Source organism: Melospiza melodia, chromosome 7 (genome assembly GCF_035770615.1).
Source record: "Melospiza melodia melodia isolate bMelMel2 chromosome 7, bMelMel2.pri, whole genome shotgun sequence".
Lineage (NCBI taxonomy): Eukaryota > Metazoa > Chordata > Aves > Passeriformes > Passerellidae > Melospiza > Melospiza melodia.
In genome coordinates, this window is record NC_086200.1 from 17,726,320 (window position 1) to 17,740,242 (window position 13,923).

At 49.9% G+C, this 13,923-nt stretch overlaps 1 protein-coding gene across 1 annotated transcript; it reads left to right on the forward strand.

Moving 5' to 3' along the window:
• The first annotated feature begins 8,452 nt into the window (after positions 1-8,452).
• On the forward strand, positions 8,453-10,821 carry LOC134420889 (UDP-N-acetylglucosamine transferase subunit ALG13 homolog). Its single transcript, XM_063161298.1, has 5 exons — positions 8,453-8,541; positions 8,645-8,738; positions 8,944-9,109; positions 9,287-9,441; positions 10,723-10,821. Exons 1-5 carry the CDS (start codon positions 8,453-8,455, stop codon positions 10,819-10,821), a joined length of 603 nt encoding a protein of 200 aa, XP_063017368.1.
• Positions 10,822-13,923: the final 3,102 nt, after the last annotated feature.

Here is a 13,923-nt window from a genome sequence, read left to right on the forward strand (position 1 = left end):
GCCATGGGCAGTGAGACTTGGGCTGCCTGGGAAATTGTTGTGGCTGTGATGGCCCCTGGCAGGGCCAGCCCAGAGGCTGCAGGGCTGGGCCTTCCTGCATTGGAATTCATTAGTATAAATTCAAATCAAATGAGAGCTATCAATACCAAAACAGGAATTCAGATTCCTCCAGGACACTTTGCTTTGGTAACTGCTCCCTTGCAGCTTGGCCTTGCAAAGTGTTCCTGTCATGGCAGGAGGAATTGGTGCAGAATATCCAGGAGAAATTACAGTAATTCTGTCAAACAATAATGAACAAGATTGGATTATTCAACCCCATGACAGAGTAGCACAATTATTGATCTTGCAATTTTAAGAACAATTGTGAAAAAAGGAGATCCACCTCCAGTCACCACCGTTGTGGGGATAAAGGGTTTGGATGCAGCAGCCCTAATAATGGAGCCAGAGTGTGGGTCTGGAGGCCAAATGGCCCTCCCGAGGCAGCTGAAGGAGCAGCTGCTAGGAAAAACAACTCTGAGTCCTGAAACCTGGACAGGAACAATGGGAATGTGTCCCTGCAGCCAGGGATTCTGTGTGAGAACAAGTAGATCTGACAGGAGATTGTTTTACACATCCTGCCAGACTAGATCTCCCTGTTTGCCCCAAGGGCCCCTGTGGAAAATGCTCTGATTCACGGGGCTCCGTGTGAAGGCTGCTGTGACACTGAGGGACTTGCACAGGAATTCCATCCAGGAGCCTGGGTGCGCCTCAGGGACTGGGACCCGGCCCCTTCCAGTCAGAGGGGAAAGGGTCCCCCCAAGCCTTGTTAGCCACAGACAGCATGGGAAAGCTGAACAGCAAAGGACCTTGGGGCATTATTCTGGAATTAAAAAGGTGCCAGCTCCATGGACAACAGAATTCTTGTTCCTAACTCCAATGGGATTGAGAAAATAGAATGAAGAACGGTGTCACTAAAGTACTCCTGATGTCTGTAAGGTGTACCTTGATAGTCAGCCAGAATCTTTGTCTGCCACAAACACCTCTAGTGTTTCACCAAGGGGTTAGTCATCAAAATGTAATGATGGGTTATGATGGATTGCTGAGCTTCTTTTGTAATTCTTTGCTAATGATGATGTGCTTTGCTGAGCTTATCCTTTTGTAAATCTCTGCAGCTGTGCATGATATAAATGACACAATTCCTTAGGCTGGTGTCTGTGTCTTTGGTAGTGACCCTGCCCACTGGTGAAACAGGGCCCCCTCTTGCCTTAAGTGTTACCTGGGAAGGCAAAAACTTTCCCTCCAAAATTCCCCCCTTCCTCCCTGTTCCCCCCATTCCTACCCTGAGCATGATGTGCTCTGGTCTGGGCTATGCCCGGGCTCAGTTGGGGTCCCCTGTCCTGGCTGTGTCCCCTGCCCAGCTCCCCCGCAGCCCCAGCCCCTCCCCAGCGTGGCCAGACCTCCTTACGAGAGTCCCTGCATCAATATCAGCCACTGAATGCTGCAATCACTTCTTGTGTAATAGGAACAGCAATAAAAGACACCCTTTTTAACAGGAATACATATTTCTTATAAGCTCTTTGAACTCTTTCTCCATAACTGTCAAAGGAAACCCTCCTAATGAACTGCATTGGAGCAGAGGGAAATCAAGGCAGAGCCATGGTTTGTCATGACTTGCTTGATCCTAATGAGCCCCGTGGTGCATTTGGCGTGAGCCCTGGAACCTCAGGGCCTGGGAGGAGATTGCACAAACCTTGCCAGGAGTCAAAGTCAGAAGAAAACCCCAAAGTGTCTCAGAGCACTAATGGCTCCCACTGAGGTCCATCCCCAACAGAGGCTCCTCATGGACTCCTTACAGGACAGAATTGGAGACCAGGATGGCACAAAAGCCTCTCAAACACTCAGTGTGGGAAGGAAAATCCAAAGTACCTTAAACACCTTGAGTGTCTCAAAGGATTAATGAGCCCTACTGAGTGTAAGTACAAAGCTCTCCAGGGACTAATTAACACAGATAATTGGGGCCATGATTGCACAAACCTCTCCCAGAGTCTGTATCCAAAGGGAAACACCAAGTACCTTAAAATAACTGAAGTACCTTGTAGCATTAATGAGCCCCACTGAGTGTTGTTACTGACAAAGCCTCTGCAGGGACTAATGACAGCAGATAATTGGAGGCCATGATTGCAGAAACCTCTCAGAGACTCCAAGGCAAAAGCAAAACCCAAAGTCCTTTGAAAAACCTGCAGTCCCTGCAGGGAGCATTGAGAAGCCCCCAGGGCCATTCCTGAGCAAGGCTCACCAGGGACTCCTTCCAGCAGATCCTTGAGGCCACTGGGATGTGGGCTAGGGGCGGATGCTGAGGGCAGGACAAGGGGCTGACAGTGCCCAGCCTGGCTGGGGCTGTGCCAGGAGGCCCCAGGGCCTCAGGACAAGGTGTCTCCTCACAGCCCTTGGTGGCACAGACCCTGCTGTGCCCCAGGGCACAAGGACTTGGCTTCTCTTTTTCCCCAGGTGCCATCAGTGCCTCCAGTTCTCTGCTCTGCCTGGGGCCTCTGGACACTTTCTCAGTTGTGAACCTCAGTGGGACCCATTAAAAGTCCAAGAAAGTTTGGAGCTGGATTCTGACTTGGAGTTCTGGAGAGGTTTCTTCAGCTCCCTCTCAGGGACTGATGTTCAGGGCTCAGAGTAAAAGGGATGAAATTCAGGTATGATCTAGAAAATACTTCTTCCCTGTCAGGGTGGTGAAGTCCTGGCACAGGTTGCTCAGAGAAGCAGAGTAAATAAAGTCTTAGAATTCTTCCTTTCTGTCCCATTGCTATTCCATAAGTTCAAGTTTGGTTTTCAGAGTGCCACCTTCTCAGCTGGTTGCCATTTGTGTCCTGCTTTCTCTCCTGCCTTCCTTTGTCTGCTCCTTTTCCCTTCCACACGGTCTCTCTTTACCTGTGGCAGCTCCCAGCCAAAGACCTTCCCCTGATTTTTTTTTTCCTTCCCAACTCAGGTGCTCAAACAGCCCTGGATGAAGTTCTGGAGGCTGGCAGTGAAATGTCTTTGTAAGATCTTGCTCTGCTTGTGTCTTGGCCCCTTCAGAATTTGGCCTTGAAGGGCAGGAGCATCTTTTCCTTGCTGGCAGCTGGAATTGCAGCCCATGGCAGTGAGTGCCAGAGATGTCAGAGGGCGATTGCTGAGGCTGCCAGGGCGTTGCTCCTGCCGTGCCTGCCAGGGGAGCTGTGCAGGGCAGGGTCAGGCTGCAGCAGCTGGCTGGGCTCCCCGAGCAGACAGCAAAGGTGGCTTTGCTGCACATTCTGCAGCTGGGAGCAGAGGGAAGAAGGGCAGGGAGTCCCTGACAGAATGCTGGAATGCTTGTGCCTGGAAGGCACCTGCCCATGGGTCCATCCAGGCTTAAGGTGCCATGAGGGAGAGGTGCCTCAGCCCCAGTGAAGGCACAAATGAGACCATAGGAGAACGAAACCATATTGTTTTGTTCATGGATTTTACTGAACAAGAAATGGGAGCTAGGGAGATAGAAGTACAAAAGAGGTCTTGGAGAGAGCTTAGAAGATGATCAGTTGGAAGTAGATACTTTTTAAGGTCCTTTCCTGCATTCCGGGATTCTAGAAGACGTGTAGATGTGAATTTGGATTTAATATTCTTCTTATTATTATACTTTCTTCTTCTTTCTTTCTCTTCTTCTTCCCCTTCTTCTTCTTAATTGCTACTACTATTCTTCTTCTTTAAAATATTCTTCCTATTCTCCTTCTAAGTAATCTTATTTGCTTGCTATGCTTATTAACTATGTCATTCTTGATTTTTAATATTCTTATATTAATTACTAGTTTTTCATCTTCCTCTTCATCTTCGTATTCCTATTCTCATTCTTATTATTCTTACTAAATTTACTACTACTATTTCTTATTCTTCTTCTTATTCCTATTCTTTTTTTTAAATATTTTCAAAATATCTTTTGTGTAAGATTTTTTAAATTTTTTTTTTACTACTACTATTTCTTAAACTCAACTTTAGTTTGTTTCAGAGGAATGGTATGAGTCAAAGTCCTGCAGTCACATCCATGGAGCAACAGCTCCCACCTGTGCTCATTCCTCAGGGATACAATCCCAAAGGACCAGCGCGGAATCCTTTCAAGATGAGAGGAAATGGCCTTTGATGGCACCAGGGGAGGTTTGGATTCAATGTCAGAAAGAATTTTTCTCTGACAGAGGGGTGAGGCACTGGAAGAAGCTGCCCAGGGAGGCGGTGGAGTCGCCGTCTCTGAGGCGTTGAGGAGTTGTGCGGATGTTGCCCTTGAGGACGTGGTTGTGCGGTGATGATGGTGCTGCCAGAGTGCCAGTGGCACTGGGTGAGCGTCAGGGTCTCTTCCCACCTCGATGACTCTGGGATTCCCTGCTGAGCGCTCTGGCACCAATTGTGTCCCACACCTGCTGTTTAGGACTGGCCCCAGCAGTGACTGTGGGTGCTGGGGAGATGCTCCTGGCTGGCCGGGGCAGCTGAGGCTGCAGGGCCATGTCCAGGCTGAGGCCGCCCGTGTGGCTGCCTGGGGCCCCGCGCAGGGAGCAGCCATCATTGGCTGGCCCGGGCTGGGCAGGGCCATGAGCGCTGCTCCTGTAGCTGCCGCGCCAGGCAGGGCCAGCAGAGCAGCGCCCGCAGTGCCCGCAGCGCCTGCTTGAGGCACCCGGGCCGTTTGCTCGGGGCAGCGCGGCTGCCTGTGGGCCTGCGCTCCCGGCTGGCCAGCTGAGGCGCTGCCACGGCTCTGCGGGGCAGGTCCCTGGCTCTGTGGCCCTGCCTTGGGCCCCTGCTGGCCCATGGAGCCTTCGCTGCACAGGGAGGGAAGCGAGGCACACAGGGACTCCGCTGCCTGCTCCCCAACCCAGACCTCCTGAGGGATGGGTAGTGGCAGCCCATCTGTCGCAAGATCTGCCAGCCTTTGGGCCCTGCCTTCTCTTTCAAACAGCTCCAGGATACTGACTTCATGCCAGCCATCGTCCTCCTCCTCCTCCCACAGCAAGGGAGTGGGCCCGAAGCTGAAGATGCTGTTACCTGCACAGCAGTTCTCTGGCAGGTCGTTGCTGCTGCTGTCTTTCTCCGTGGAATCATCTCGGAGTTCTCTGAGTTTTGTTTTGCTGCAGCTGGAGAGGTCTTGGGAACTGCTGAACTCTCCTTGGGACAGCTCTGGCTCTGCCCCACCTTAGTACTCTTGGCAAAGCTCAGTCTGGCTGTAGGATTCCCAGTCTTCATTGCTGCCAGCTGAGGTGCCCTCCTCACTCTCCTTCTCTGTCAGCACTGAGCCCTGCTCTGCCTCTTCCAGCTGCTCCCTGGGGGTTTGGGCTCCCAGTGGGCTGGGTGAGGGGCTGGCGGGGCAGCAGGGTCTGTCTGGAGCAGGGACTGGGCTCTGTGTCCCTGCTGATGGCACCTCCTCCCTGGGGGCAGGAGAATGTGCCTGCTTCTCCTGGCTGTTCGCACTTCCTTGCCTTTGCTGGCTCAGCTTTGGCTCAGTCACCTCCTTTTCCATTGGGGGTAGCTCCTGGGCTGTTGCCCTTTGTTGCCACTGGTAGGGCTGTTGCTGTGCCCCCTCTCCCCACAGCACCCTCACAGCCGCCTTGCACTGCTGCAACTCGTGGGCACTCATTGCTCTGCATGGGGACTCTTCCTTGGCTTCCATTGCGGGTACCTACTGGAAGAATTCACAGCTTGTCCCCTCTTCCCTCAGGCCAAGCTCTCGGGCCCCAACATCTCCCCACTTGTCATCTCTGTCACATTTCTTCTCTTCTTCCATGATGACAAAGGGTCTCTCCTCCTCCTCCTCAGTGTCTGACCATGGCCAGGCTGAGGCACCCACTGCCCCCACCAAGTGCCTGCTGAGGGCCTGGTCTTGCCCCTAGCTGGGCAGGGGGCTGGGTGACTGGAAGGAGTTGAGCTTTGTCTTGCAAAGGGAATTTTGGGGCATCAAGGGTGTCTTTGGTGTTACAAACTGAATGTAAAAATCCCCTGAGCAGTCACTGGCAGGTCAGGTCTGTGAGCACAGTGTGGTTTATGTGCAGGAACACGGGGCAGAGGCAGCAATGAAACAAGGCACAGCAGCACACCTGGATTACCTGATCTCTTACCTGCCTCAAAACTGCACAGGCTCAGCTTCAAGCACCTCATTTTGAGAGTGATGTGTAGTTCTCACAGACCTCAGCCTAAGCACTCATGGGCAAAATCCTACTTATGCCCTACACAACTTCTAATTAAAACAGCAGGTACAAATTAGCATGAAATTGAATCCTTTAATGGATGGTTTTCCCTTTTCTCTTCCATTTAAAATCACCCTAACAAGCCTGATTCAATGTGCAAGTGGAATGTATCCTCCAGTGAAAATCCAAATTTAAGTCACTGCAATTTTACATGTGAATATTTTTTCCTCTAGCCCCTATACAGCATGAAGCTGGAAGTGCCCGCTGCAGAGGACACTGACTTCCAGTGACACACAGGGAATAAAACCCCAAAACTCCTAACATTTAATTATCCTGTCCTTTACCAGGTGCTGAACCTCATCTCCAACACCTGAAAAATTTAGTATTTTCCTTTTCATCCCAAATCCACCTTCTTCTCCCACAGCTGTCAGGACCCTGACTGCACTAATTGTGTGACCAGTCTCAGCTGGGGCTTCCACTCACACTCTTGGACAGGGACTTTATTTAGCCTTGGGGTTTAAATAGAACAATAGAATGGTTTGGTTTTGCAGAGACCTTAAGTTCATCCAGTTTTAACTCTCTGCCATGGTCAGGGACACCTTTGCTGCTCCAAGCCCCATCCAGCCTGGCCTTGGATGCTTCCAGGGATCCAGAGGCAGCCACAGCTTCTCTGGGCACACTTTGCCAGGGCCTCACCACTCTCACAGGAAAGAATTAATTCTCAATATCCAGTCTAAATCTGCCCTTTTTCAGTTTAAAGCCATTTCCCTGTGTCCTGTCACTGCAGGCTCTTGTCCAAAGTCCCTCTCCAGCTCTCTCTTGGAGCTCCTTTAAGCACTGGAAGGAATTCTAAGGTGTCTCTGGAGCCTCCTCTTCTCCAGGCTGAACACTGATCTCTCCCAGCCTGTCTGCCCAGTAGAGATGTTCCAGGCCCTGAGCCTCTTTATGGCCCTCCTCTGAACCTGCCTGACCATGTCCTTCTCCTGCTGGGATGACAGAGGTGACTCGTGGGTGTCTTTGCTGCTAATTCTGTTCCTGAACTGCTGTTTGGGTTTCCTGGGCTGACGTTGTGTCCTTGTCCTTGCCGGATGGTCACTGGACCATGTCCTCTTGGTGAGCTCTTTACCTGGCTGGTGTTGTGGCCACCCTCAGCTCCCAGATTCCTTTTCCTGAGGGACAACAGCAAGAGCTGGATGAGGCTGGGCAGAGCCACTAAGTCCCTGTGCACTCAGGACACTAGTAATGTTTTGCTCTACAGTATTTTTCCCCCAGACAGTGTCTACTGTCAGCACTATTTCCTTTAATCAAAAAATAAATACATTTCAGCGTGGCTCATGATGCTAAATGAAAACAACAGGGGGCTAATGAGCATTGTGAACAAGGCATTAACATGGCAGAGGTTTCCACAAGAAGCTGCATCCTTCTTCCAACAACATGTATACACAACTGTGTCTACAGTTGTGACCTCATCTGTTGACTTTAATTCAGGAAATAAATAGATTTAGATGTCTAACTTTGGTTTATCTTTGTAGCAAATTATGCATTGTGTTACACTTACTAATAAGGAACAAAACTGCCAACTCTGTTTGTGCAACTGTTCAGGGGTCATTCTTACTCTTCAGTGAACACATTTAACACATCTAATATTCATAACTGTGTTAGCACATTTAATATTCATGAGTTTGGGGTAGAAGTTAAAGTGTTACTCCCCCAGTAAGTGTTGTGGGAGGCTTGGGCCGGTGTCAGTCTGTAAAGGGAGGGTGGCTGTGGCCCTGCTCTGGCAATGGCACTTCTGAACACACCCACACAGGCCGTCCGCGAGTTATGTGCGTCCCCAAGGCTGAAATAACACGTGCAGGCCAAAACTTTTCGAATCCCTTTTCCAAATTTATTTTTTACCTCTTCTCCTTGAAAATCTAAAACCCTGGAACAGCCTTGGCTACCCCTCAAAACGCTGCTGGACAGTGGGCTCATTAGAGCAGCCACCATCGCTGCTGGTGCGGTACTGTGAGGGAGAACCTCACGGCGCAGTGGCACCAGCCCCGCCGAAACGGGCGGACGGGAAAAACCCATGAAGAGAAGACACGGTAGGGGACAGGGAGGGACAAGGAGGGACAAGGAAGGAAAAGAAGGGGCAGGAGGGTCAGGGAGGAACAAGGAGGGACAGGGAGGGAAGGAGGCATTCCCACCTGCCCCGTCCCTCCCCTTAGCCCGGCCGCCATTTCGGGAGCTCTGCGGGGGGGCGCGGTGCCCCCTGGCGGCCTCACAGCCGTCCCGTCCCGGTGGCCATGAAGTCCACGTTCGTCACCGTGAGCACCACCAGCTTCGATGAGCTGATCGCCGCGGCCCGCTCCCCGCCTCCCCGCCCGCGCTGCAGGTCAGTCGGCCGAGACACCGACACCGGCCCTGGCCCGGGCCTGCCCTCCCGGGGCTGGCGCCTGTGCGCCGCGGGCTGCCCTGCCCTCCCTGCCACATCCCAGCAGCAGTGCCGGGGCGCCTGAGGGCGCCGTGGCGGTTCGGGGGTGCCCGGCGGAGAAGCATGAAGTGTTGCTTGAGGAAGGGGAGGGACGGCCTGTGGGACGGGGAGGGGGGGGTGATACCGGGGCCGGGGCCGTCTGGAGCTGGGCACAGCCCTCACACAGCCTCTCTATCCCCGCCTCATCCCCTTCGTTCCACCTCCGTCATCCCCCCTTTCTTCTCCATCTCTCTCTCCGTCCCCCCTCCCCACCATCTTCTCCGCCCCCCTTATCGCCTCCATCCCCCGGTGCTGTGCCCGCAGGCGCTGCAGAGCCGCGGGTACCAGAAGCTGGTGCTGCAGGCGGGCTGGGGCTCGCTACCGCAGCCGCAGCCCAGCAGCAGCCCGGCCGCGGCGGTGGAAGCGTTCCGGTTCAAGGACTCGCTGGCTGAGGAGCTGCAGAGCGCAGACCTGGTCATCAGCCACACACGTACAGCCCGGCTGCTTCTGGGGCTGCGGGAGCTCCGTGGGATGAGGTCTCTCCAGCCCGGGGTGAGCTGGCTGGGAGTGCTGAGCTCCACAGCTGGGTTGTTCAAGAGGCTCCCCTCTTTCAGCAGCGAGTAGGGGGATATTTGATCTCTCACCATGTTTTCTGTTCCTCTTGTAGGTGCTGGTAGCTGGCTGGAGACTCTAGAGAATGGAAAACCACTAATAGTAGTAATAAATGACAAGCTGATGAACCATCAGCTTGAGCTGGCCAAACAGCTGCACAGAGATGGCTGTGTCCTCTACTGTAACTGCAGGTATGGAGCTGCTGGGGCTGTTCCTGCTGGGCAAGAGCATTCAGTCCATGTGACTGCACAGCTGAGAACGCAACAAGGTAATTTACATCCTTCTCTGTCATCTCCATCTGGATATTACATTTTCCAGAGTGAATAGACTAACACTATGTAGAAATTTACCACACTTACCAAGCTTTTTTACCACGATAATTATTTTATTACCACTTATAAATATTTTTTTTCATTTGAGGTAACATATATTTAGATTAAAAAAGAAAAACACTTCAATTCAGGGGATTAATAAAGCAGATATAGATATTATCTGGTTAGTAACTTTAAATACCCCTGTCTTTCAGGTACTCATTCAGGCTGCCCTTTTAACCAAACTTCCTAAATCCACCATACCATCTGACAAGTAGTTTCACAGATCCACTGCCTGTCACTTTAGGAGCAAAATTTAAACTAAACTAACAAAAACACACAAAAAACCCCCTACCCCACAAGCAAACAATGTGTGAAAAAATCCCACCATCACCAAAACTCCTAGCTCCTTTTTTTAGAGTTCATCCTGACTCCTGTTGGGTTTATTTCTCCTCCTGGTTTTGACTGTATCTTACTGTTTTCTCTTTACTCATGATTGACTCCACTCTAAAAATAAAAGATGACTTTTAAACTGAAGGCAGAAAAAATGTAACGCCCTTTACTTAGTCTGCATCTTGTTCCTTTGCCTTGCAAGCAGAGTTTCCTATGTTTCAGACGAGCTTTCTGAACAGACCAGGCCTGGCATTCATTTAAATTGAGCAAGTTTCCTAAACTTATTATCTTGGTGCTTCTGTCAGCTTTGGAATATTTATTTCTTAGTGTTGGGCAGTGCCAAGCATTCGAGCCTTATTTGCAGCCTGATACTAGCAAGTGACAGATTGATGTAGCTGTTCTTTCTGACCCTTTCTGTGATCAGGGGAGAACTCTTCCATGTGTTCAAATAGGATGGATTTCCTCTTATGGTTTATGGAGCAGAGCCTCAGATCTTGCTCAGTCTCCCAGCACTGCGACCACAGAAGATTAAAAAGTGTCAAAGTTGAGTTTGTCTCAGAAAGCTGATGGAAGTGTGTTCTCAGCAAGGCTCCCTACCAGCCAGTGCTGGCTGGGGCCTGCTGCTCTGGGCATTCTCTTCCTTTCCATACATATCCTTATTTAATATTTCCATGCTAAAGAATTATGTATGGATGCATAGAAAGAAAATTATATTTAAAATTTTCCCATGAGATGGCTATTTCTTTAATTTTTGCTTTTGGTCTGTTTTTACTGCACTCTTGTGGAGACAATGCAGTCAATGAACTTGTCAGCTTTGAAACCTTTTCCTCCTGGACAGCCAGAAAAGTTTGCTTCATTCTTGAATAAAGTTCTTGGGTTACAATAAACAAAACAGAGAAATAAAAAAGTTAGAACAAAATGTGTCATCTCCTCCACTTAAGATCTGCAGCTGGGCCAAACACTCAAAGAAAATTTCATTTAATATTAACTGATATTAGTGTCAAACTCATTCAGCTTTATGCATAAAAGAGTACAATGCCAATAAGGAGGGAGTATGAACTGTCCTGCGGCATGGACAGACATATTTCTGTCATAAAAGCTGCACTGGAATGGGAATTCCACCGATGAGGACAAGTTAAACTACTTCTTTACAGGCATGGCATATGCCTTCTGGTCTCTTGACCTTTTTTGCTAAACACAGGTGGAAATGTGAAATACAACGCTGTGTTTTGTGTCAGGTACAAACAGGCGACGTGTATTTGTGAATGAGAAATGGGTGGACCCACACAATGGGCGAGCTGTGAATTCTATTAATAAGTGAGGAAAATAAAGCATGGAAAAAGGCCTTTGAACCTATCTTTGGTTTGCAATTAACGCTGGTTGATTTAGGAGCATTGGAATTAAGGTGTTAAAGATAAGGCTTTTTGCTTGCATTGAATCCATAAAGAGCTCTGCAATAATAATCTTTTGAAGCATAATTTTAGAATATTACTTGTATCCTTGAAACTATAGCTTTGGAATATATAAAAAGGAAATATGCTTATCTCACGCCTTATTGAAGCAGAGAAAAACAGCTTGAGAAAGGAAGATGAACATCACCTGAAGCGTTATGAACAAAAATTCTGCCAATTTTTTTTGTGAGAAAAAGCTTACCATGGTTGCTGCTGGGCTGCTGCTTGTGTTATGGTAATTATGGGTCGTTGTCGTTAATAGTTGGTTTTGTATCAGTAAAAACTCTAGCTGGGGCCAAGTTAATGGCCTTTCTCTGAGACAGTGAAGGGTGGGGACCTCCCAAACAGTGAGGAGAAGAGACTTTGGGGGGGGGGGATATGCAAAATAACTCCAGGACCAGCATGCCATGAGAAGCTACTGCTTCTAGCTTGCTAAAAAAGACCTCAAAACAACAAGCCACCTAAGAGCTGAGAGATTGGAATGATGTCTGGACGTCAGGAACGGAGCCCTGAGCCTGCAGAGATGCTGAACACCGTCGCATTCCCTCTCACCCTGAGCACGGGAGTCGTCCCGATGCCGGGAGCAGGCCAAGAGAGGTGGCAGGATTAACATTGGAAGGGGTCACCACGCCCTAAAGGCTCCCACGAGGACCGGACCCCCCAGCTCTGCCCCTAGTGGACAAAGCTGCGCATATCCTCCTCCTCCAAGTCACCTGGGGAGAGGCGACGGGAAGCTGTAGCCCCTTCCGAGCTGCCCAATCCTGAGCTGATCACTTTTAATAAAGGCACTAAAAGGAGAAAAAGTCTCCTGCCCTGTTTATTTTAGCTTGGGCGCTCGTCCGCAATAACCACGCCAGAAGAGGGTACCAGGACTGGCCATGTTGGACCTCCAGGACAGCTGGCTATCAGGACCAGAGAGATCGGCTCAGGACCAGCGACACAGAGGAGCACTGGAGCACCAGACTGGTGAAAAATCCGGTGGCAGAAGTGGGAGACGTGCGCATGTGTGTGTGAGTGAGACGAGGGCTGGCAGCCGGACCTTCGGAGCAAGAGCGGACCTCTTGGTACCACATTTCCGAACGTTCGCGAGAAAGCCAGCCGGGAACAGGGGAAAGTGAGTGGAATTAGCGTGAGTGAGTCGTCTCCTAAGGGGGAAAAAAAAGGGCCCCCCCTCTCTGGGCATGCGGAGGGAATAGTTGTATGAGTGGAACGCACGAAAAGTAAGTCCTGACAGAGGGAAGTCAGGCAGATTGTAAGTCCCGAGAAGGATTCGGGTAGCTCACAAGCCCTGCAGGCAAAGTAAGTCCTGACAAAGGAGTCAGGCACAAACCCCAGCGAAGGAGGCTGCGCGTTGTTTTTAAGTCCTGATACGGTGAAGCCTAAAAATTGGCGGGTTAGGCAAACTAAAAATCAGGCAGCAGTTTTTCCTGACTGAGGGAGTCAGGCACAACCCGGATTCTTAGGCTGACGTTTCATGTGTTCAAGTCCTGATAGATGTAAGATCTGATGTTGGGAAAGTTGGGCAATCAAGAGATCGGGCAGTTGTTTCAGTATAAAGTCCTGAGCATCATGCAGAAATTTGAAGTTTGGTGGAGGAGGCTGAAGCTCCTCAAACGAGGTTTATTTTTTTTAATTACCTGTCAGTAGAGGCACCTTTGGGATTTTTTACTGTTGAGACCTGAAAAATGGGAGGGTGTAATAGTAAAAAGACCGGCAAGAGACTGAGGAATATACCTTCCAATAGTCCCTTAAGAGAACTGTTGGAGAGATGGGGTTCTATAGAGGCCACAGAGGGATTAGATAAAATGAAAATGATCCACTACTGTGTAGAAGTGTGGCCGGAATTAGAGGTGCAAGGAGGATGACCTTGGTGTGGGACAAAGGACATGTGGATGTGCCAACAACTAAATCATCTGACAGCTCGAGGAGATACTGATCCTGAGCAATTACTGTATGTATCTTGCTGGTTAAAGAACGCTATTGGGGATGAAGGGGTGCGAATTTGTAAGGTACAGAAGAAGAAGAAGTAGATTTTTTTAGGTCCTGCTTAGGTTATTTTAATCTGTTCATAAATTGACATGTGCAAATTCCAGTTGACACTGAATCCAAGTAACTCCTCATGCAGTTTGAATAGACATGAAAATCAAGACCCTTCATGGCTGACAATCAATCAGACTCTCCCTACCCCCACCCCACCATTTCCCCCATCCAAGCCCTGGCACTCAGAGCAGCCTTGTGCAAATCTGTGCTCCCTCCAGCCCAGGCTGCATCTGCAGCTTTCAGCTACTTGGCTCCAACACCCACCTGCTTTCCTTGGAGAAGGAGTTGTCCGAGACACAGAGGGATGTTCATTTAATCTCAGCCAACAAAGCCAAGGGAAGGCACAGCTCCATCAAATGCAAAAGTCATTCCTGTGGTGGAAATTACATCTACTTTCCACAGACATTCTCAGAGCAATGGAAAACACCTTCTGTGCCCAGCACAGATCCCAAGGTCCCCCCAAACCCTTCCTGCCCCAATTCTGCCCAGATTTGCTC

Bases quoted from the DNA above. Each gene is read 5' to 3' on its own strand.
- LOC134420889 (XM_063161298.1), top strand. From the start codon at position 8,453: ATGAAGTCCACGTTCGTCACCGTGAGCACCACCAGCTTCGATGAGCTG. The intron at 8,739-8,943 runs GTGGGACGGGGA...CTGTGCCCGCAG, and splicing joins AGGAAGGGGAGGGACGGCCT to GCGCTGCAGAGCCGCGGGTA. The intron at 9,442-10,722 runs GTTCCTGCTGGG...ACTCTTGTGGAG, and splicing joins GGTATGGAGCTGCTGGGGCT to ACAATGCAGTCAATGAACTT.